Source organism: Phyllostomus discolor, chromosome 11 (assembly GCF_004126475.2).
Source record: "Phyllostomus discolor isolate MPI-MPIP mPhyDis1 chromosome 11, mPhyDis1.pri.v3, whole genome shotgun sequence".
NCBI lineage: Eukaryota > Metazoa > Chordata > Mammalia > Chiroptera > Phyllostomidae > Phyllostomus > Phyllostomus discolor.
The window spans coordinates 10,921,413-10,946,732 of NC_040913.2; the positions used below are offsets into that span (position 1 = coordinate 10,921,413).

The 25,320-nt window shown below is 41.2% G+C and overlaps 1 protein-coding gene across 1 annotated transcript in view; it reads right to left on the reverse strand.

Annotated features, from left to right (window-relative positions):
- GPC5 (glypican 5) overlaps positions 1-25,320 on the reverse strand; it is a 1,172,420-nt gene that overhangs the window by 1,120,273 nt on the left and 26,827 nt on the right. Inside the window, exon 2 of the mRNA XM_028526582.2 lies at positions 20,060-20,221. Coding sequence (XP_028382383.1) covers positions 20,060-20,221 — 162 coding nt within the window. The remainder of the gene's footprint in view (positions 1-20,059; positions 20,222-25,320) is intronic.

The following is a 25,320-nucleotide window of genomic DNA, read 5'->3' on the forward strand; positions in this document are numbered from 1 at the left end:
AATAGTAACATAATTTTATAAATCAATACTTAGCAACATTTAGACCAAAACCAAAATAATCTTAATGAACAGCGGGTTCCACAGTAGCTCCGTGAAATCTTAGATAAGAGGGTTTTGCCATATTCTACCAACCAAAAACCCTTTCCCGTTGCTCTGAAGGCTACGCATCTGTTTATTTATTCCACGCTGTTGTGAAAGGACCAATGTGAAGTCAAGGGTTCTATTTAATAATTCATAAATGCGTAGCCTACAGGCTCGGTTTTTTTTTCCAGATACCAACATAAACTACAAGCCTCCCCGAATAGGATAAGAATGAAGCAGTGACATCAAAAACGGGAAATCTTTCATAGATGAAGATATTCTCGCCTGGAGAAAGATGCCAACAAGATGAAGGCTTCCATTAAGCCACCAAAAAATTTCTCATGGATTCTGTCCCTCTGCATATCATTCTGTTAGTCAAACCTCAGATTTTTGTGTTCATGTTAGATTCTACTACAGAGAGAGTCAAAATGTAACAATCTAACAAGGCACAGTTGGCAAACACAAGGCCCGAGGGCTGAATCCGGCCCTCCACCTTGTTTTATCCGGCCCAGCACCTTGTTTCTACCCAGCGGCAGCACCGAGCTCCTTGCCCCTAGTTAAGGAGTAGTTACATTTATACAGTCCTAAAATTACATTCAGCCCTTTGAAGGCAACCACAAGGCTGATGTGGCCCCCGGTGAAAATGAGTTTGACACCCCTGGCTTAAGGAAATAAGAAATCCCATTTGATTACCAGTTGGGTAGTAGAAAACCCTGCTTTAAAATGTCCTAATTATTATTATTCACCAAATTCATTATTCATTATTCTCAATGGCTCGTCTTTACCGATGTGGAGAGCATGTTTGGCCATCGCCCCAAGCACCGGCGACAGCACTTTCGGCAGCCCTACCTGGAGCGGTAGTCCGAGGAAGCATCTCGGAGTTTGGCTCCAAGGCCCTTTCCTTGCCCGGCCACGACAGCCCTTCTGACAATGTGACAACTGACTTTATACAACTTCCCACAATACACTTACAGAAACACCGTTAGACAATTTCTACCCTGAAATGTTTAGCTGCCAATCAAATATTAGGAAAAATATGTACACCATGAATAAAGAAAGAAGAAGAATAGCTAGCATGTACCCCGGGTGCCTATTATGTGCCAGCCACCAAGCGAGTTTCTTTATTACCTCGATCAGTTCTCATTAATTGCAGCCCAGTAGAAGGTACCATTATTATCCCATTCTGCAAGCAAGGAAAATGAGTTCCAGCTAGCAAGTCTTGAAATGAGATTCAAGGTCATAGTACTTTGACCCCAGGCCCTCTGACCCTCTCACTCTAGGGCCTTTGTTCTTAAGTTCTTACGTGTATTGTCCATCAATCACAACAGCAAAGGTCTCCCCACAACAAAGACCAGTGTCTGTTCTGTTGCGTGTACCTTCCATTTGTTTCTACTTACAGGAAAAAAAAATGAATATGTTCCCTAAGTTAATATTCAAGTCAAGTTTGTACCCTGAGGAGAGGTAGTCAAACAAATAGTACAAGAGAACAATATCCTTTAAGGTGCAAAAGTTCAATTATCTTTGTTTATATAAAAGTTAGCCCACAGGCAGAATTACCCTGGAACAAAATAAGTGCAGCATAGCTACCCAGCGATTACCCTTTATTTACTATTATAACTCTGGATCTTGAGATGCCATTTCAAGCCCTTTGCCTCCTGCATAAAAACTATAACATATATATTCCATTTATTGCCAGTTATATTTTATGCTAAAAGCATCGAGATATGCATGGATAATTTCCTATCATGAACAGCTACATTGAGGAATGGCTATAAAATTTAAGTCCTCTATTTGTCTGAGAAGAGAGGTATCTTATTTCCCATTATATCTCGCTACTTTAGCAATTAAATATGATGGGCAACGGTTTAATATTTTCATCTTAATCTGCTCTTCCCCCAAGGCTATAGGAAAAAAAGCTTAACTATTAAGAACATTTCAACATTTTTAATAAACTATTTCTTAAGTTACAATGCATTATTCTATCATTAAAAATTTTTAAAGTTGACAATAATGGCAGTTACATGAACTGCAAGTATTTATTATTAGATTAAGAGATGATATAATAAAAGATATTGAAGTGATTAATAACTATTGAGACTGTTTGATAAACAGAACTTAGTTCATTTTTGATTCATATAAAAATAGTAAATGTGTTAATGATGTTGTGAAAATGACCATCGAGATTTCAAAACTGAGTCCCAGGAGCCTTAAATCATCGCAAAACCTTCCTTGCTACCTGGGTTATTGACTGATAAAGAGTTTAATTTTCCATTTTATTCAACCATGTTTTATCTTTTATAATTAAAATGAGCTTAAAATAAATTTCTCATATACAAACTCATGATTTAGACCATAATTACTCTTATGCAGCTTTCTCCAACATTGTCTCATTACATGCTTCTCCTATCAAGGCCCCAAGTTTGTTCACAAATTTCATGCAAGTTGATTTTATTTATTTACATGCTATATCTCCATAATGCCCTTCGCTTTTAAATTACACTAAAAATTTATATGTTTCATTGTGTACAATCCTGAGTTATTCCATTAAAGTTAATTGTATTGGCACATTGTTTTTATATACGCTCTTATAGAAACAACATCTCTACCACTTCACAGAGCCCAAGCACAGGAAGGAGCTGAAGTCTCCTGTCTCTTCCAGACCACTGTCCCTCCCACCTGAGCCAAAGGCTAGCCTCCTCCAATGCATGCCTGGCATAGACTGTGGGGAAGGTTCCACAGGTATATGCTCGTCTCCAAACTCATCAAGCTGTACATATCAACTCTCTGAAGCATTTGTATGTCAATCACAGCCCAGTTAAGTGGTTTAAAACAAACAGAAAGATCAGCTGCCACCAGATAATCAGTGAGTGTCCCTGCCAAAGCCACCAATGTCCCTCTTTCACTGAGAGGTGTCAAAACAGGTGACAGTGTGTGTCACTCCAACTCTACCAGGAGACTCAGACATTCCAATGTCCCTGTGGAAACCCCTCCTACAGCCTCAGCATCGTGAACTCCCCTCCACCAGAGCCAGGCTCTCACCCACAGACACACCTTTGGAATATTGTACCACACCTGCCCCTCTTGGCCTCCATTCCTCCCTACTATGACCAGGACTCACTGATTCTAATACACCGGTGGGTAGAAGTAGGTTTACAGTTGTGAGTATGAGAAAGACATAGTTTATTCTTGTATTACTCTCTATTATTATCATATTAGTTTCCCAACGAACAACTGTGAACCTAATTTGGCCAACCCCTGTATATCCAGAATCTGCCCACACCTCACCGCCCGCACTGCCACTGCCCAGACCTAAGTCACCAAGATGCCTCTTCCGGATAATAATCAGCTCCTAACCGGGCTTCCAAGGTCCAACCTGGGCCCTCTCTGGGATGGCCGTGCATACCCCTCAACAACCAGATAGGGTCTTTTTTTTAATTGTTGTTCTATTACAGTTGTTCCAACTGTGTGTTTCCGCTGTTGCTCTCCACTGAGTCTTTGTTTTCTTAAATCAGGCCACATCTATGGCAAAAACTTGTTCCTTAGGAAAGCGTAAGAAGCCCCATGGGACCTGCCCCTGCTGCCTCTAGGGTGGTCTTTCCAATCCCTCCCCCATACCACCCACTGTGCTCCGCCCACTATATTTGTCTTGCTGCAACCGTGCGTCTTACATCGGACGCACACTCCGACCTTACAGCTGCGCCCTCTTCCTAGAACGCTTTCCACCTGGACATCCACGAAGCCAATGCTTCACGTTCTTCAGATCCATATTGACTCCAATGCCAACCTTTCCCTGACTATCTGATTTAAAATTGCAGCCCTTCACTAAATCCAATCCCCTCCCCCGCTCCATGCTCCATTTTCCCAAAGCGTTTCATGTCCTAAATTATATCTGCATGTGTTTGTTTATTATCTACCTTTTCTGGCAGAAATGCAAGCTTTGAGGATAGCGACTGTGACCGCATTCACTGAAGCATGCCGCGCACTTCAAACAACGCTGGCACTTAAAGGTTGCCGCGTGAACGGCTGCTGGCTGGATGAACGAGTCTCCTCTCACCACGCTCACCCGCGAATGTGCACAACTCGGGGGGATACTTTTTGCTAGACAAAAACCAATAAGGTCTGAAATGTTAAAAGAGACATACTGTCATGCATGCTAGTTTTCCTATTAATTCACTGTCTCCAATGCTGGCCTTCTAAATAAATATTAGTTCATTTCCTTTCCCATTTCCCACAAAAGCTAGTTTAAAACTTCACCACCAGCCCTGGCCAACGTGGCTAAGTTGGCTGGAACATCATCCCATAAACTGAAAGGTCACAAGTTTGATTTCTGGTCAGTACACATGTCCAGGTTGCAGCTTTGGTACCCAGAGGGGGCACATATGAGAGGTGCATCGATATTTCCAACCCCCCCCCTCACCCTTCCCCTTTCTCTAAAAATTAATAAGTATGTCTCAGGTGAGGATAAAAAAAAAACCCTTCGCCACCACACAACACCCTTCCTATTCTCTAGTCATCCTCTATAGATGCAGGGTTCACTGTCTCTAAGCACATTGCCACTGAGGGTGATCACCCCCCAGAAACTGGGGTCCTAACGATGAGGCAGACGCAGGACAAAATGTTTTGATGTGGCATGGGCCACGCAACCACCATGCTGAGGCATAACTTAATATCTCATGACAAACCACTACTTAGGACATACCTAATATGTAAAAGATGAAAACAAATATATTAGTTAGTTTAGAATGTTTTAGAATAATTGTTAAAATATTTCAGCATCCTTATTTTATCTCTCCTGTAAAAATAATTAATATGATCACTAAATCATAGTACTAATCATTTTATATAAAATTGTGTAGGGCCTTAAAATTCATAAAACTGTAAGCTTTTAAAATACTGCCAAAGCTGAGTTTTCTTCCCTAATGAGTCTCACTGAATACTTAATAAGGGTTAAATCACCCCTCCTAAAACTAAATACAGGGTGGGGCAGAAGTTGTCAATACGTGAAACACAGTTTATTCTATTATTATTTACTGTTATTGTATTCATTTCCATACGAACAACTATAAACCTGCTTTTGCCCCACCCTGTATGCTGACACACACACACAAAAAAATCACTGCAAAAAAATAAGTGACCCATCAGAAGACATGGTAAGTACATCAGGATCTATTTCAACAAAATATGTTGATAGAATTTGTAATCATAATGAAAATTCATTCAAATAAAATATATTTTTGAATCTTATAAAAATTCCCAATTAACCTTCATGACCTAGTACTGCTTTCAGTATGATTTGGATTTACTTTCGGGTGCACAGCATCATGTTCAGACAATCATATACTTTACAAGGTGTTCCCCCTGATATTCCAAACACCCACCCAGCACCATACACAGTTAGTACAACGCTGAGACAGGGTGCACAGCCAAGAGGGGGACCCCAAAGAGGGATTTGGAATGGGGTCCAGAACTCAAGGTGTCCAGGAAATATTAGGATGTCCTCACCCCTTCCCCCACAGGTGTGAGTTGGGGGGAAGGGTCACATGGAGCAGGAACATGCAGGGCTGTTTTGGAAAGCAACAGCTTTGCAGCTAACCTCTGGCATGGTCTTTTAACATATCTATAACCTTTGACTGGTTACATAGATATGTTAAATAGCCGTGCCCATGCTTTGAACCAGGGAGAAGGGAGTGACTTCCATCCTGGATGTAACTGGGAGGTAACTCCCCCTGGTTACAGCACCTGCATGAGAGCTTGGAGATGATTGGCTCCACACCATGGGGCCACACCTGCCCAGACCCACTCTGGCAGCCCAGTAAAGCTGGAAGGATACGAGAGTGCTGGCAGGTGTAGCCAATTGTGGGAGGAGTCAGAATGGAGGCTGCAGAGGAGGATGGGTGCAGGGATATAAACCCAGACGCAGCAGCCATTAAAGGGAGGATCATGTGGCTCTGGCAGAGTGGAGGCCGCCCTCGCAGCTTTGGTGGAGGGGAGAACCACACGGCTTTGCAGAGGAGAACCAGGCCAACGACACAGTTGATGGTGCTGGGGGCCTGAATCTACTTCTTTTCCTGAGACAAGGTGCCCCAGTTTAGGGCAGGAGGAGAAGGAAGGACTGTGTGCGTCTGTGGGTATCCTAAAGAACTTTGATATTTTAATGAAGACATTAGGTCACTGCTCTAAGTCTGTATATATTTAAATGAACATTTCCTTTCCTTTTCACAAATCTCTGGCATTGAGAGACATCTTTCCTCTGGTGGTGGACAATGAGACCCCAATGGGGGTCCTTTTGGTAATAGTATATCATACCCCCTTGCCCCTGGTGTGTTCTGTAACAGTTTTTGGTGACCCAGATGGGACAATAATTGTCCGTGGCAGACTGACCCCCTCAGGTGCAAGAAAGTGAGACTTTGGAATTTTCTCAGTCTCTGAGGATTTCTCTGCACTCCTCCTGAGGGCATCGACTGCCTACTCATGCCCAGAAAGGTGAAAAGGAAATGGAATGGGGAACGGAGCAGAGAAGTGAAATGGTTTGGTTGAAAACTGGTTTCTGAACACTGTTTTGGAATAATGGAGCTGTGGATAATGATGTTAGCATGCTGCTCCCAGGTTGCCCCTGTCTGCTCACTTACAATTTCAGTGATCCCAGGTGGCACTAAGGGAACCTGTACTCAGGTTTGGGGAGGAAGCAAACCTCTAAGCTCTGTAAGCCGAGCCTAAATGTATGTTGGGGATCAGACAGCAAGCCATGCGGGTGCATTGCTATTTGGGGTAAAACAGGATGAGCCACGTGAGTGCCCCACTGTGGAGGGTGGGTTGTGCATGGGCGCCACCATCTTGGAACTGGACAAGGTGGTGGGCTAAGGGTTCTCTTCAGATTATGGGCTGTGTGCTGCTGCTGTGTGGGCATTGCACTAGTCAGGTTCTCTGTGTAACTGGTTCTGATAGGAATGGCTCTGGTTCTGAAGGTCATGAACTGAGGTCCAAAGGTGACCATCTGATTTACAGGGTGTTTGCAGGGTCTAAGCTTCAGAAAGCTACAGGGTGTACCTGAAAAAAGTCCCTTCCAGGGACTTTTAGTGGAAGGTACCTGTAGTGCCAGGGACTTTTGGCTGCCACATGCTGAGTTTAAGTATAGTCCTTCTCAGTGTGGAAAAGGAACCAGTATTAAAAGTGAATGATGGTTAAATCTAGATGGGTAAAAATATGTGTAAAGGATGTGAAAGTTTTAACCTTGGAGGAGAGGAAACCTCAACTACTTGTTTTTTGGTTTCGTGGGAAAGGAGCAAGTCTCTGCCATTGGTTCTCTTTGTGATCAGAAATCCTCTGCACCTGAAGACCTAATTAAGGTCACCTGTAAGACCTAGTGAAGGTCACCTGTAACCGGTTGAGGAGAATGCATTTGCTGATCGGGACCCAGGAAAGGTCATTTAGAACAGATGAGTGCTTCAGCCTGAGGCAAAGGGGACATGTCTCTGCACAGAGACCAGACCTGAAGGAGCATGTCTCTGCGAGGCACCAATGGACGCATTGGTGCAAGAGAATGCCTCTACCTGTGTATTGTTCTGGAACTGCGTGTTTTGGGTTTTGTTCTGTATCTGCTCTGAAAAGGAAAATGAGGATTCCAGAAAAGGTTGAAAATTTATACTCTGTAGGAAAGTGAACAAGGAAAAAGGTTTTCCTTCACATTTTTTTCTCCCTACCTGATCCCTCCAGAATTTGGCATTCTGAAGGAGTGAGTGATGACATAAGGTTTCTTTGCATAAATTCAATAAAGCCAGTTGTTAATAGTGGTTTTGTTAACCGAGACTTTGACTGGAATGTCATGCCTGAAGGAGGCATGTATGGGTTCTGGTCATCACCAGAAAGCCCTGAGAAACTGGGATTGATTTGCAAAGCTAGTGTAAGCCCATGAGAAAAGCCTGGAACTTTGGTTGGTTGTGTGGTTCATGGCAGTCTTTCCAGGGAAAGAACAAAGGTTGCTTTCCTGAAAAATGGCCAAAAAGGAACCTGTATGCACAATGGAAGCCTCAAGGATTTGAGTGAAACAACCGGTACAGGCAAAGCCAGATGGCAGATGTGTGGCTCTGCTTCTGTGCCCTGAGGGGCGGACTGAGAAGTCAATCTAAAGGTTCCCTGTGTGAGTTCCAGCAGAGTGGAATTAAAGATCATAAGTGATCCAGGCTGCTCCTGGTGTGTTTATGCAAACAAACAGTCAAAATGAAAAGCAGAACCCATAGTCCCTTTAATAATGGTGAGGGTGATCTTAAGGAGAAAAATTGTGGTTCAAAGAAAACCACAGTGCTCAGTATTGGACATCAGAATGGCGCAGCTAACTGTCTTGAAAGTTTGTTTTCATTTGAAAGTTGAAACCAGGTTTGTAATATCACCAAAAAAGTACAATTTACAGGTGGAAAGGACCTGTCAAATTGCCATTGCCAAATGTCATTGCAGGAAGGACCTTGCAACTGGGTGTCTTCCCAAAAGACAGTCTCACAGGCATGAAGACTGGTTTGAGGATTGTTGTGTGAATTAACCTGTGTGTTTCTTCTGTTTTTATAGGGCATATGCCTATGACCTCATTACCTGAGTGATTGGTTGCAATATAGGCCTCACTTAAGGAGCCCATCCTCAGCATTGCCCCCTGAGATTCAACGGTTTGGCTGAACTAAGTGGTTGGTTTGGTGAAGAGTTTGGGTGATCTGTGGGCTTCACTTTAGAACTGACTTTCCCTTTTGTGTCCTAATGGCTTGGACAGAAAGGGCCCAGAAATCTGAAAGGAGGGAAATCCTAATATATTTCCCTCAGCCCGAGTAAAATGTAGTGGGCCACAAGGGTTTTGGATAGGTGTAGCATGCCTTGTACACCTTCTTCCAGATAAGCCATTCTTTACTTAAGTCCCTGCCTCTGTCATTTAGTGGTTATGATTTAATTGTGCCTTCCAACTCCTTCCAAATCTGTCACCTCCAGAATATGACCAGGATGCCAACTGTCCAGTAATGCCAGCCTTTGGACACCAAGCCTGCAACTTCCTGGTGACAGCCAACTGACTGGGATAATGTAAGGTCCTTCCCCTTACAGGAAGGACTCCCTCCATGCTGCACCCCCTCTTTTGGGGCACCCCTGACCCATGGTAGGTAGGACAACGTCCATGTCCAGCCGGAAGTAGTTACAAGAAGGTGAGACCTTTGCATTGTCCTTTATAAGATTATAAAGTGGGTGTAAATCTGAAAGGAAGGATTGAAACAGTGTGCAGCCAAGAGGGGGACCCCAAAGAGGGATTTGGAATGGGGTCCAGAACTCAAGGTGTCCAGGAAATATTAGGATGTCCTCACCACTTCCCCCCACAGGTGTGAGCTGGGGGAAGGGACACACAGAGCAGGAACATGCAGAGCTGTTTTGTACAGCAACAGCTTTGCAGCTAACCTCTGGTGTGGTCACTTAACATATCTATAAGCTTCAGGTGGTTGCGCTGATATGTTAAATAGCTGTGGTCATGCTCTGAGCCAGGGGGATGGAAGGGACTTCCACCTAATATGTAACTAGGGGTGGGGGCAGGTCTTCTAGGTTATAATGCCTGTGTGAGAGCTTAGAGATGATTGGTTCCATGCCATAGGGCCACACCTGCCCAGACCCACTATGGCAGCCCAGTAAAGCTGGAAGGATATGGGAGTGCTGGCAAGTGTTACCAATTGTGGGAGAAATCGGAAATGGGACTACAGAGGAGGGACGGATGTGGGAATATAAACCCAAATGTGGCAGCCATTAAAGGGAGAATTGTGCGGTTTTAACAGAGCGGAGACCCTCCTTGAAGCTTTGCCAAAGAGAACCATGTGGTTTTGCCAGATTGTATGCCCCCTCGCAGTTATGGTGGAGGGGCGAACCACACAGCTTTGGCCAGGGTGGAGACCCCACAGCTTTGCAGAGGAGAACCATGGGGCTTTATCCTGGCTGGCGACACAGCTGATGGTGCCGGGAGCCTGAATCGACTTCTTTTCCTGAGATACGGTACCCCAGTTTAGAGCAGAGGGAGAAGGAAGGACTGTGTGTGTGTGTGTCTGTGGGTATCCTAAAGGACTTTGATATTTTAATGAAGACATTAGGTCACTACTTTAAGTCTGCATAGCTTTACATAAACATTTCCTTTTTCACAAATCTCTGGCATTGAGAGAAGTCTTTCCTGTGATGGTCAGACAATGCAAACCTAGTGGGAGTCCTTTTGGTAATAGTATATCATACCCCCTTGACCCTGGTGTGTTCTGTAACAATGCTACTGACTGTCTTCCCTATGCTGTAGTTCACACCCCTATGGCTGTTTTATTACCACTTTGTACTTCTAAATCCCCTCACCTGTGTCCCCCAGCCCTCCAAGCCCTCTCCTTCTGTCAGCCATCAAGTCTGCTGATTATTGCTTTCAGAAGTAAATGTTTCTAAGATTAAGTTCTGTTCTAAAAGTAGCTAATAATTACTTATTTTCATGGATTACAAATGTAGTCAACATTAACATTTGAAAATATAAAATGTGCTCAATTTTTAAAAATATTAGAAACAAAGATTGCATATCTTGTGTACATTTTGTAAAACATCACTGTATTTTGTATACACATTGGATTTGGGAAATTCTTTGTTCCTGGATATGTAATAGATACTAGGATGAATAAATACTAGTATCAATAAAACTGAGAAAAAGATTTTAAAAATAAGAAGTGGAGATAGCTGGGGTTGGGGGGTGGTGGTGGGGCAAATGGAGACAACTGTACTTGAACAATAAAAAAAATAAAAAATTAAAAAATTAAAAGATTTTTCATACTAAAATAAAAAAGGTCACTCAGCTTAAATTCACCCTCAGAGCCACATTCACATAACAAAACTAAAATAACAAAACCTAGGAGATACATGAGCGCATATCTGGCGGGGGAAGGAGAGTAGCCATATGCAAGAAGTGGGAGATCCAGGGCCCAGAGAGGGCAATGGGAGGGGCCTTGCTCTGTGGAGTGACGGGGGGTTGGGGCGGGGGGCTGGAAAACACTTGCAAACATAGACATCAGTGTTCAGTTTAAATTTGTGATTTCAGACTTTCTTCCTTTATAACCACCATCTCATAAAATGTACTTTAATACTTCTGAGGTTAATATGTGTGCATGCATGTGTGTTGTGTGGGGGTGGTAGTTTAGTTTTTTCACGTTGAATTTATGTGATTGGGAAGAGAAAAGCTAATGGAAAGAGCAGGGGTAACCGTGTGACTGCAAGCCATGGGAATGTGCAGAAAACTTGTGAAAAACTCTGGATTCTTGCAGAATATGGAAATAAATTGGAATTACTGTAGCTAAAACTTGAAGATGTGGTGACAGAAAAAAAATTAAATATGTACAAAACACCCACAACACGGTATATATGTATGTCAGGGATTTTCAACCTTTCCCATCTCATGGCACACGTAAACTAATTACCAAAGTTCTTTGGCACACCAAAAATATACATATTTTCCCAGTCTGACAAGTATAATTCATATTCATTCACACCAGACAGCTGTTGTTGTGTTGGCTGTCATTTTTTTTTTAATTTGACAATCTAAGGGAAAAGAGGTCAATGCCCCTGACTAAATAGTCAGGTATAGCCTGTTTTAAAAATTCTTGCAGCACGCGGGTTGAAAAATCACTGCTCTAAGTGTATGTATGTGTTTATGGCACATATTCATGAGGGAAAATAAAGAACACACCAAATAAAACGGTTTGTGAAAAAAACATTCTGGCTCCCCAAGAACTGGGAACTACACGTTTTGCAAACAGGATACCATTTCACCTCAGTTCAGAGAATGTTTCGGAACCCGGACAGCACTGATGGCTGGGAAGCACGTGGAACAATGACAAAGCACCCCAACGTACCAGCTGTTTGTGGGAGTCCAAACCGGTTCAGCTCCTCAGAGGAGAACCCAGCAGTCCCCAGCAGTCGACAATATGCAGAGCCCATAAGCTACTATTTCTCTTCTATGGAGAAGTCCTAGAGAAATGTGCTCATGGAGACATGAACAAGAATGTTCCCTGCAGCATTTTAAGGGCAAAAATAAGTTGGAAATTTATCCAAAGGAGAATGAACAAATGTCACGTATCTATAAAAAAAATTATAAATCAATGTACATGGATGAATAAGAGATAGAGGAATAGACAAATCTCAAAGACATAGCTAGTTTCAAACTCCCACATGTCCAGTCCTTTACCCAAAGCATAGGAGGATGGGGGGAAAGGTACAGGGTTGAAGCAGCATGATTGGTAGGTACGAAATAGACAGGAGAATGTTAAGGACCATACAGGACATGGAGAAGGCAAAAAGCTTGTACTCGTGACCCATCAACATGAACTAAGGGGGAGGATGGCTGGAGGGAAGGTGGGTACCAGCCAGAGGGGGGCCAAGGAGGGAGACCTGGGGCAACTGGAATAGTGTAATCAATAAAATACACCTTTAAAAAAGAATCATCCCTTTTGATTCATTATGCAAAAAATAAAGGTTAAACTACTAAAGATAACAAAATGATAAAGAATCTGATTCGATGTCAACTCTTCTAGTCCATAAATGTACAGTGCTCGTATTGAAAAGGTTGAGCTGAAAATGTGTTTAATATGAAATCAAGAAAAAAATGTGTAGCCTACTATGATGGATGGGTTACTGTGTTTTCTAGGTGACATTGCCATGACCATATGTGGGATTATCATAAGCTATCATCGGTCAGAATTAAAATTAATTTAATTAATTTAATTTTTAATTAAAATTTACCTAGAGTTTACAGAGGAAATTTTGCAAAGTAAACCTAATATTCAGTCTGCATGTAATATTTCCCACTACAGATAATGCCTCATGCAAAGCAAGCTTTATTTCCAGCTGAAAAGTAATTTATGCCCCTGCAACTTTTATCTAGAAATAGAAGGAAATTACCCATTTTCATAATTAATAGCAGTCTGCTGACACAGATTCAAAAAGAACAGGTTTTGACATTTCAGAGATAAAGAACAGTTGGATAGAGACCAATTGCATTGTGAGCGGCTGTGTGAGATAACCCAGGACACCCTGCCTAGCACCGAGGGGGAAAGAGTTATAACCACATTCAGGATGCCACTGACAGAGAAACTATAACACACCCCTTTCTATTCCTAAAATAAATAAACAGGAGTTGGCATTCTAGAAGTCTGAAGGAGTCAATAAAAATAAAATATGTTTAAGTTCTGGACACTCTACAATCCAAGCACCTGCCAGTGCTGACACACAGTAGGTGTTTCACAGATATAGGAACCGTAGCAATAGATAAATAAAGAAAAGGGAATAAAAAGGGTGAAGGCAGGGAGGGAGGAAATCTGTCATTTTATTTCAGAACCATCTTCCTGCTAAGTATCATTCGTTCCTTCATTTGTTCATGCAGTTCATTTAATTACCTTGACTAAGTATCCACTCCAGGTGCTAGAGAGAAAGAAAACAAACATGTCTCCTCACCACAGCATGCATAAGGCTCCCTGTTCAGTGTTGGAAACACATTATTCCTTTATCCTTCCACATAACACCCTCCCAATGAATAATTTTAAATATTATCCACCCCTGTGCACAAAATAAGAGAATGTATCCCATGCTTAATGTAACATTTACATGCGTCTCTATACTCTCCTATACATTAATATAATCAAATATTCACTACATCCTTGTGTCTTTAACTATGTGTACACATACATACACATTTCAAACTAGTTTTGCAGTAGCTGTACACTAGCTATACACTTTACAGTAGCTAGTATCCATTAGTGTAAAGGAGGATAAGTCATTAACTATATTTTCATTCTTCATTCACCTGCTTTTAAAAGATATTTAATTTTGAACATATTCTATATTTCATTAAAACAGGAATGCATTTTTTATTAAATTCCTAAATCTAACATTTCGACCCGAGAGGACAAGCTTGTCAATCTTTCAAATACTTTCAATCAAAAAATGAAAGTTTAATTAGCCAAGAGAATGAAATCATACATAAAAACGGTAAATCCTTCCTGTGCTAAATATCGTTTCTCACTCAGTCTTTTGTAATTACTGTAGAAAACTTGACTTCCAGGGAGACTGCGAACCTGCCATGTATTTTAGAAACATGTGAGCTACTTGAAGACGAGAGAAATAGGGAAAGGTGTATCTTAAAAGAAAGATATAATTTTCTTAACCTTATCTTCCTGATGTTACACACACACACACACACACACACACACACACGCTTCCACCGGTGTTCTCCCAAATGCCCCTTCATTTTATTTTTGAAAGTTGATGCCGAAAATTTTGGATGATGTTAAATTTTAAAAATGAAGCTCTTGTCTTACTTGCATGGAGATTTAAAAACGGACCAATGGGAAAGCTGGCTAGCAGTTGCTTTTTTTTACAGCAGGTTCCATATTCTCTGTCAACTCCCACCATTTCTTCATGAGTCACACCATACTGCAGTGGAATAATAAATAAAACATTGACGAAGAATATTTTCAAAATATTTTTGCAGCGGGCCACCCCCACTCCCAGCAGAACAGATGATGGGAAACGAATCCTTGCACGTTCTCTCGAGCTGTTCCGCTTTCATCGCGAACATTAAGCCCCTGAAAACGAAGAACAGTTGCCATCCGTGCTGTGACAAAGCCGCCGTTCCTCTCTGCATGCACGCTTATTCAGGAGCAGCAAGGACAGAGGGATAGCAGCGTGTGCCTTTTATCTCAGAAAACACCACCTGCTGCGTCAACGACTAGCCTGAGGATCGACTCACGTCCCAGGCCGTGATGATGGGCCCTTCCAAAACAGACTTCTGCTGTTGTTCTGTTTAAGGAAATGTGAGTTCAAAGTAATTATAAGCTCCTTCAAAGAAAAAGATGGTGTGGAGAACAGGACCAATAAAATGGCATTGGTCCAGTCGAGATAGCAATAAAATATATATTTTTAAAGAAATGGAGTCACTCAGGTCAACCACGATGGCTGCCAGTCGGCCCTGACACTTTGGTTCGAGAGGAAAACTACCTGAGTCACACTAGACACACCTGGGAAGGAGAGACACCTAAGATATCTGCACATGTGGCCAGAACAGCCACGTCTACAGAATAGGACCACCATAGATAGGCCCCTGGGGAAATTCCTCACCTTCCAGCAGGGGGGCCAAGTCACTTATCAAGAGACCCAGAAAGGTGGAGTCCACCACCACTTTCAAGGAATAACTGGGGCAGGCTGCAGACCATCCTGTGACAGCCAAGCCCCACACCCCAGAGTGCTGCCTCACACCACGCTGACCTCCCATGGCATCAGCTGCCAGAGGCTCTGTGCTGCTGGACTGAGGACTTCATCTGCCCTGCTGCCCACCTGGGTCAAGAGATCATCATTCCTTGCAACATGCTGATGACTCTCTTGCCCACCCTGCTGCCTCCCAGACCTGCAGGCTGAGACTCTGGGACTCAGGTTCATTACCCCCCATTAGCTGCTATGTGTCGTGTTTTATATTGCTCCCAGTGTCAGAGTGTGAGTAGGATATGAATGTATGTCGATGTTCTGCTCTGAGTGAACCTGCATGCAATAAAAGCTGAGTGAACAGCACAGTTACTGTGTGTGGCTCTTGTCTATTCCTCAGTACTGGGCTGCTCAGCAAGCAGCTCGCCGAGCAGTGGCCCCGCAGACTTATAGGAAAGACTCCATCACGAACATGCTCTTGTGACAGATGAACGGTTGTGCCAGCAGGCCGACTCCAACCCCAGGGCTGAACCCCAGAGCTGAGTGTGGACTGTGCTTCGGATAACCTTGCATCATCCCGCCCCAGCTGCCAGCACCGTTTCCTCTCTCTCCTGAAGAGCCCCTTCATCCCACAAAAATAGGGGGCCCGGTAAGTCCATAGACCCCAGTGATGAGCCCCATCAGGACAATCTAAAGAATTGCTTCAAAAATAGGTTTTCATGGTGTTTGTGAGATCCATGAGAGAAGAGAATGTACTATATCCTAGCCCAGTCTTTCAGAACCCAGAATCAGACTTAAAAAACCACCACCACCACCACAACAAAAGCAACAGCTTAATACTGCTGAAGTAAAGGGCATAAGGAAATATTTCAAAGTCAAAGGATCAGAATATAGCAAATCTACTTACATCATTTGAGAAGTGAATTGATTTCCCTATTACATTTCTCTCAATCAGACTTGTTTCCCAACAAAATGTGTTTGGTTTCTTTCTTCTGAGAAAAATAAAGACTTTCCATTGTTTTCAGAGATTTTGACTGCACAGAAATCAGATGGAGGGCATTTTTCTTATTGATAAAACGGCCCCTGCTCAGTCATCATACAGTAAATGTGATTTCTAAAATTGCTTTTAGCATATATATTTAAACTTATTTTTCTGGAAATAGGCCTAAAGGTACTTATTCTATTCATTAAATTAAAAACAGATAGTCTTCTTGTAAAAGAACTTCTTCCCGTAAAGTTAGGCTTTAGGGAAATTTCTTCCAAATTTGTCTGGTCTTCTGATGATTCTTAAATAAAACTTGGCACTCCACAAAAGGAGAAAATGATTATAACAAATCATATTTAAGAAAGTCCCTACCATTTTCATATTATGATTAATATTTAAATAAATATCAAAACTCAACCTCTTAGATACAGCACATAGAATTTATTAAATGGGAAAAAATGAAATTTATACAAAATTACCTGGTAATCTGGTAGACAAACACAATCCCACATATTTCTAGTACTTAGGTAATTATCACCAAATTTACAGCAACATCACAAAAACTTTTTGACAGCCTAACCCCATCTTAAAAGTTTAAATACACAATTCAGTGTTTGTGTTTTCCCAGTCTTTTGACCTCAGTTTGCTCTATTTTAATTTATTCAAGAATATTGGAAAAGTCTGTTCCAGTGTCTTTTAAGACAGAAGAAATGTTCGACGAACATTCAGTGAATGCCTGTGTGTTAGAAAACGGCTGGCACTTTCTTTCACTCGTACAGTTCACACTCTTGCCCCTAAAAATTAGGTTTGCTTTGTCGTGATCCTCTTCAGTCACACATTCTTACTTGGAGGGATTTAGCTTTCATATTAAAAGAGAAGAAATCATAATGAAGCTTCCCTGTTCCACAATCTTTAAAGACTCTCTGAAATCCAAGTTGATGATTTTTAATTCTTCAAAATTTATTTTTCAATTAAAGTTGACATTCCATATTACATTAGTTTCAGGTGTACAACATGGTGATCGGACAGTTAATCACCTTATAAGCCTAGTGCCCATCCTACGCTATACACAGTTATTACAATATTATACTGACTCTACTCTCCATGCTGTACTTTATATCCCACAACTATTTTTATATCTGGCAGTTTGTACTTCTTGATTCCTTTTTCACACATCACCCACCCCCACCCCTTACCATCCGGCAATCATCGATTTGTTCTCTGTATCTGTGAATTTATTTCCATTTTGCTCATTTATTTTGTTTTTTTAGATTTCACATATAAGTAACAGCATATGGTATTTGACTTTCTCTGACTTATTTCACTTAGCACAATGCTCTCTAGGTCAATCTATGTTGTCACAAATAGTAAGATTTCATTCCATTAATGGCTAATATTCATCTTCTTTATCCAATCATCGACTGATGGGCACTTCGATTGCTTCCCTATCTTAACTACTGTGAATAATGCTGTCATGAACATATCGTTCTGAATTAGTGTTTAGGATTTCTTTGGATAACTACCCAGAAGTGGAATGGCTGGATCACATGGTAGTTCTATTTTTGATTTTCTGAGGAACCTCTATACTATTTTCCGTAGTGGGTGTGCCAATTCACGAACCTACCAGCAGTGTGTGACAGTTCCTTTTCTCCACATCCTCACTCATGTCTGCAGATCGACTACTGCGATACACCACATAAACAAAATAAAGGCTAAAAATCAAATAATCTCTCACTGGATGCAGAGAAGGCATTTGACAAAAGCCAACATCCATTTACGATAAAAACTCAGCAAAATGAGTGGAGGGGGAACATACCTGCACATAATAAAGGCCACATATGACAGGTGCACAGCCGGCATCACACTCAATGGGGAAAAACTAAATGCTTTTTCCTTTAAGATCAGGAACAAGACAAGGATTTGTCCACTTTCACCACTTTTATTCCACAAAGATTTAGAAGTCCCAGCCACAACAATCAGAAAAGAAAAAGAAATAAAAGGCATCCAAACTGGAAAGGAAGCAGTAAAGCTGTCATTACTTGCAGATGGCATCATGCTGTATAGAGAGAACCATAAAGATTCCACCAAAAGTTCATTAGAATTAATAAATGAATTCAGAAAAATAGCAGCATACAAAATACTCAGAAACTACTTGCATTTTTATTTGGAAGAGAAATTAAGAAAACGATCCCATTTATTGTGTCAGGAAGATTAAAATACGTAGGAATAATTTTAACCAATGAGATAAAAGACCTGTACTTGGAAAACCACAGACATTGAAGAAAGGAATTAAAAGCACAAATAAAGGGAAGGAGATACCATTCTCAGGGACAGGAAGAACTAACATCATTAACATGTCCATGCTACTCAAACCAGTCTGCAGATTCAGGGCAATCCCTATCAAAATACCACCAGCATTCACCACGGAACTAAACCAAGCTGATGTTCTCAGTGTTCTTCCACAGCAGTCCAACTCACCCTTTCAAGCGTATGACCCATCATTCCCATCTACAACTCCTTTCTCTGCTCTACTTATCTCTAAAATGTACTTTCCATATTGTACATGCTATCATTTTCATGAGGAAAAAAATCATTCCATAGCCACCTATGGGTGGTGAAAAGTCTTCTAGTTCAGCCAGTTCAAATCACAAATCTTCACTTAAAAGGCACATCAATGTGTTTTCCTGCAACCATTGCATGTGATTAAATCCCATCACAGAAATAAGGTTGTTTTCTAACATACCTAAAGGAGCCACTAAATTAATAACATCTTAAAATCTGACATTTCAGTTTCTACAAAGAAAATCAATTCATCATGAGTGATATTTTAATTCAAATATTATCCTGATTTATTGTATTTATCTTATTTAATAAGCATAGTTTTAAAAATTAATCACCTTTTTATTTAGTTCAGTATATAAACAAAGCACAAATTATTTTGATTGATATTCATATACTTATTAAAAAGGAATACTAACAGAAGTTATATTCTGGATTGCACAGGAGCAATAAATTTAATTGAAAAGCAGTGTGATATAAATATTTTCATTCTAATCCTACAGAATAGCTAACACATTATAAGAGGAAATCAAATTAAGCTATTTTATTATAGTAATAAGGAATTTTATAGAGTAGCTAACTAAAACAAGAAAAAGATCATTGATTTTACAATGTGCCTTGTAATTTCATAATCCATTAATTTTATATCTGAACATACTGTTTGAATTAAGGTTGGGTTTTGATCTCAGCTGATCCTTAAACATGTAATTAATAGTTCCTATATTAACATTTATCAGACTTGTCTGCACATTGATGTATCATACTGGTGTTCTTATGAAAACCACACGAGGTTTCAGGGAGACAAACTGGACAGATATTTCTTCGAATCATATTTTAAAAAACAAATATATAATTATACACTTAAAACAATGAGATTTTATGTGGTGAAACATTTTAATGAAATCTAATAATTTCATTCACTTTGTCTAATAGGTCCATTCACTTTGAAGTAAAACCAATACTGGGGGACCAGAAAGAACCCTTGAAAAGCACATATTTCCAAGGACAATTTCATTAATAAAACAGTTTCATTTATAGATATATCTTCCTGGATGGCTTTCGAAACGATCTCTGAAGGTTCAAAAAGGCTAAAATCTTATTTTATACCAAAGTAATATAGGAAGACAAAGAAGCAAACCCAGCTAAGTTCACCAATACGATAACTGGCAAACTGCATAAAGCCCTGAGTTTCAGAACTCAAGGTACAATTACCTTGAAGAGCAGCTGCATTTCGAGAGATTAGAAGCTTCAAGGTAGAGCTGGAGGCTTGCAGTGCCTGCTGCACGTCCTGGCGAGCTGCAACCTGATACCTCTCCTCCATCTTCCGGGTGCAACACGTAGGCTTTCGGGATGTGCACACCTGAAGGTCAGGTCCTGGAACACATACGACACCTTTCAGAATGGTTACCTGCTCATTTAACAAACATCCCACATCAGGTGTCCAGAATTAATGATCAATACGTAACGGGTTTGTGTTCTATGCGAGGAACTGATTTACTAGATAAATTTAAAAATTTATCTATTGTCCATTAACCCCACCGTGAAACAAAATATTTTCAACCATTAACCCTGTGCTCTAATATTTTATTAACGTTTTGATCAGATATTAAGTATGTCCACTCAATTAACTAATTATTACTAATTAACATATATTATAATAGAAAACTAAATATTATGTAAGTACATAGCTAAATCAAGAAAATGTTATTTTTGCTTATTTTATTAATTCAGCAAAAAACAATGCAGTAAATAGGGTATAGAGAAGTATATGGGCTAAACTAATTGTTTTTCCTGAGACAGTGAAATCAAATTGTGTACATCAAATGAAGGTAAGGAAAAATTCGCCATGATGTTAGTACTTCTCGTGGATTAAGTGATTACCAGCAAACACGACATCATGCAGGATCGAGAGCCCCACATGGGCCCAAACCCAGAATCCAAAACTCCGTTCCCCACCGCCCTGGCTAGAGACGACCCTGATGACTGTGGGTGGTGGGCGCACAGTGCCATGTACAGGTGAGGTGTCATGGAACCGTACACTCAAAACCTACGTCATTTTATTAACCAATGTAGCCCAATAAATGTAAATTAAAAAGAACACTTTTCAGTTTTATAACCATATTCAGGACATTGTGAAGATGCATATTCGATGTGGCTCAGTGGGTTGGGCATCATCTCATAAACAACCAAAAGGTCGCTGGTTCAGTTCTGGCCAGGGCACATGCCTGGGTCGCCAGCCAGGTCCCCGGTGAGGGGCACACAGGAGGCAACCCGTCAGTGTTTCTCTGCACATATTGATGTTTCTCTCCCTCTTTCTCTCTCCCTTCCCCTCTCTCTAAAAATAACTAAATAACTTTTAAATGCATATTATATGAAAAGCAAAGTTATTATGCATATGTAATTCTATTATTTTTCATACTATAAGATGCACACCCCCCCAAATTTGGGAGGAATAATGGTTGTTAATGCTGCTGTTGAATTCTGTTTACATTTCTGTTGGTGAAATATTTATTATGTTATTAAATATTTTACCACATTTTTTGCTTCAAAGTTTTTTTTCCCTATTTTCCTCCTCTAAAACCTAGGTGTGTCTTATGGTCCCAAAAAATATGGTGATTGTGGTTAAAAAATGTTGCTAATATGATTGGCATCGCTCATCCTGGATAGGGTCCCGGGACAAGCACCCTTACACATAGCAGGCGTACTACAGAACAGAGGAAAAGGTACGGGGCAGGCCGTGGCACATAAAAAGGATAATCCTGATGGAACATCATGGCAAGGGTCCTAGGGCACTCCAGGGCTACCCAGGTTTTATGTAAAGCTCAGAACACTTGTGTTTACGTGGCCTAATATAATAGTTATTCCCTTATTTTAGGGTAGGATGAGGAGTTATGGGCCTTGGTCTCTAGGGAGTTTCACCGTTTCCACAGTAGTCCGTCACTAACTAATCTCAGGTCAGCAAATATAAAATGTGTGTGTGTGCACACAACACACACACACACACACACACACACACACGTAACAGCCACCTTCCAAACCCCTCCTACGTCTTCACACAGAGTCGGCCTCAGAACTCCCATTTCCAAACATTACTTCTCGGTGAGATCAAGCCATTTGAAATCACCCCGAGTTTCCTGCCAACATGGAACATCAAAAAATTTTTTTAACAATTTCCACTTTAAGTTAGATAAATAACAACCAACAGCTTTTGAGCATTTTGCAAAGGCTGAGACTCATAAAATATTTATGTGTGTCACAGTAGGTAACATTTTGGCAATTGTTTTTCATTTATCTTGCCTAAGGTTCTACAGGAGCAAACTCCACTTCAAACAGTAAAGTTGATTGAAAGGAAACAAAGTTATCTCAACTTCATCCCTAAATGGAAAGATTGAGGAACTGGAGCTCAGAGAAGAATAACCATAGCGACTGGGGGGAAAGAACCTATGGATAAATATTAAAGCATATAAACATATTTAGGATAGGGAAAGGGTGCTAGGGAGTAAAAATCATAATAGTAACAATAATAACAAGATCGCTGCGACTATCTCTCTGGAATTCAAATACCTAACATCCTGTTGGACCACACCCCTAATCCTGACCTATGAAAGCCCCGAGTCGTGACCACTGCTTCCTGCTCTGCTGCTCGGCCCCATGGGAAGTGACGTGGCCCAGTGCTCTCTTCCCGCGACACACCAGCCTGATTTCAGTTCCTCATGTTCACCAAGTTCCCTCTTGCCACACAGACCTTCCCCACGCTCTTCCGTCTGTCTGGGCCATGCTTGTCCTGCATGTGCTCACCCACGTGTGTGGCCAACACCCGTCTTCCCCTCATTCACTTTCAATTTTTCTTTACATTTAAACTCGGTCTTCCCAGGGGAACTTTTCTTAACCCCCCACCCCCACCCCAGACAGCTCACATGCCCTTAGATGGCTCATAACCCTCCACTGCACTGCTCAAGGCTGCGACACTATATTCCTTCACGTGAATACTAACTAAATAGTTCCCTCATCTGCACTGTAAAGCTCCAAGTGGGGGGATTTGAACTCGTTATGATTCCCCAGTTGTCCTTCCTAGTGCCTAATACATCGTCAACACTCCATTTTCATAGACTAGAGCAATAGTTGCAGGTGCACTATTGTGTATATGCATTATGTCATTTAATCCTCACATGAACTTAGGGACCATTACTACCACATTTTACACGTGAGGAAATAGGACATAGGGAAGCTCTGGAAACTGCTCAGTGTCACACACCTATACACTACAAAATGGGGGGGCTGGTGTTTGGGGTGATGCCCAAACTACCTTCTTCACCACCGCTCTGCTGAGAGGAAAGCGAGACTCAAGTCTATACGACAGTTCATCTGTAGACACATCTGGCCATTTTCAATTCTTGTTCTGAAAGAAGTCACCTGTTTGGTAAACTGCGGGAGAATGAATTTTAGGTTAGGAACCATCCAAGAAGTTTTATTCAAAAATAAAATAGGCTAACACACAAAGTTACAGAGTCCCCACTGAGTTTTTGGACAAACTTAACTGATGGACGTACACTTAGAAAGATGCCACAAATCACCCCGCCTGTACCTTAAGCACAGTATGGAAGAGATACCATCACATCCCAGCAACTCGGAATAAGCGTGGAGAGCAATTTAGACAACTTAGAGCAAGTACATCCTTCAAGTTGATGAGAATTTGCATTGATCAATCCAGACTCTCATTCAGAATCATGAAAACTGGTCATGACATCATAAAGCTAACCTCCAAAACACATCAGGCCTCAATTGCAGAGATTAGTTATGTTTAATAGGCACAGCATTTTCAACAGCATCAACTATGAGATACGCTTAAGAAACTTCAGAGTTTGGGGTGCAGTGGAGGGGGAAAGAGTCCACCAGAAACTAGGTCCCTGCTCCCTGAATCTGTCCCAAGGACAACCAAGGGGAACGAAATGTCCTCAGGGAAAGGGCCGTACCTTACATTTTGTTCGCAGTGTAATCACAAAGGACCTCAAAAGATGCCTGTTGACAAAAAGCCCAGGCTACACTTCTCCTGCTGTATATGGAGCAAGCATCACAGGAAAGCACAGCCAGATGGAATCCAAACAGATATTACATGGTAACAAGACATTTTAAAAATATTTCAAAGCCTGGCTTCAAAGAACATGGCACAGCTGAGGATGCTCGGAAGCAGCAAGAATGCACCGCCCAGGCTCAGAGGCAATAGTCATGTTTCTTAACAGTAGTCGTGTTTCTGAACAGTGACATCAAACTCTGCAAGCATTCAAGCCCTGAAAACAAATGAAATTAAAAAATAAAACAGCAGGTTTCTGGCTGAAGGGGAACTCAGCCAGAATTGCCGGAGCTTTTCTCAATTTCTCACCTAAAAACAGCAGTACTGGTTAATTAATATGCCTTTCCTTTCTGTTTTCCAGCATAAGAAACGGGTATGGCCATCCACCTGTTTGTGCTGCTTTTAAATATGTTGACACAGGAAACACTGGGAGGCGTTCTGCCGAGTAGCATAGTTTTCACATACATCCAAATCTCCACGTGAACCGCACAGAATTAGAAAATAAATCCAGGAAAGACAGCAAGACTAGATGCCATAATATCCCCAACAGTGTGCAAACAGGGGAGGGGGGGCAGAGGGGCCAGAGGGGTGAATAGCAACCACCACAGATGCTGACGGTCTCAGACTCTGGACAGGAGGGAGAAGACGGGCACAGCGGGGTAAACTCCAAAGGACCCGAGGACAGAAGAACCCCGAAGTGGCCAACAGCGATGCACAGGAAAGCACACGGGGCTCGTTTGCCCTCTTGGTTATTAAACATGTGCAAAGCACCACTGATGGGAAGGAATGAATGAGCCGGGGCAATCCAGACCCCTGGGAACTTCCAAAACAGACCCAGCAGGCTCCCGTCCAGGGGAGAACTGCACACAGAAACTTCTGAAAGTGGAATCAAAATTCAACAGATGATGCAGCTAAGAGACGCAGATAGAAAAGGTCCAGAGTGATGTGGGAGGGGAAATAAATGCAGGACGTTTAAGAACACAGCCCTGCTTTGCAATACTACACAAAAACAACAGAAGCGAAAGCTCTATGAAGTGAGAAAAGCTACTCTGAAGCCTGTCTCAATCTAAAGTTTCAGAAAAAAAAGCTAAACTCATATGAAATCAATAAGAGGTCTAATTTCACATCAATGTATTAGAATAAAAAGAGAATGAGGAATAAAAATATCCCTACAAAGAAAACATACCAAAAAGATATGCCCACCCCCAAAATATCAAAGATATAACCATACTATTTTAAATCAGGCTAAAAGATAACAACCCAAAACATGAAAGAACATAAATCAAAGTTAGATAATCTCAGATATAGAATTCAAAAAATAATTAAAGATGAAATAAAAACATTCTGAAATGAAGACTAAATGAGAAGAAACACAAGAGGTGATCATAGAAAGGTGATGCAT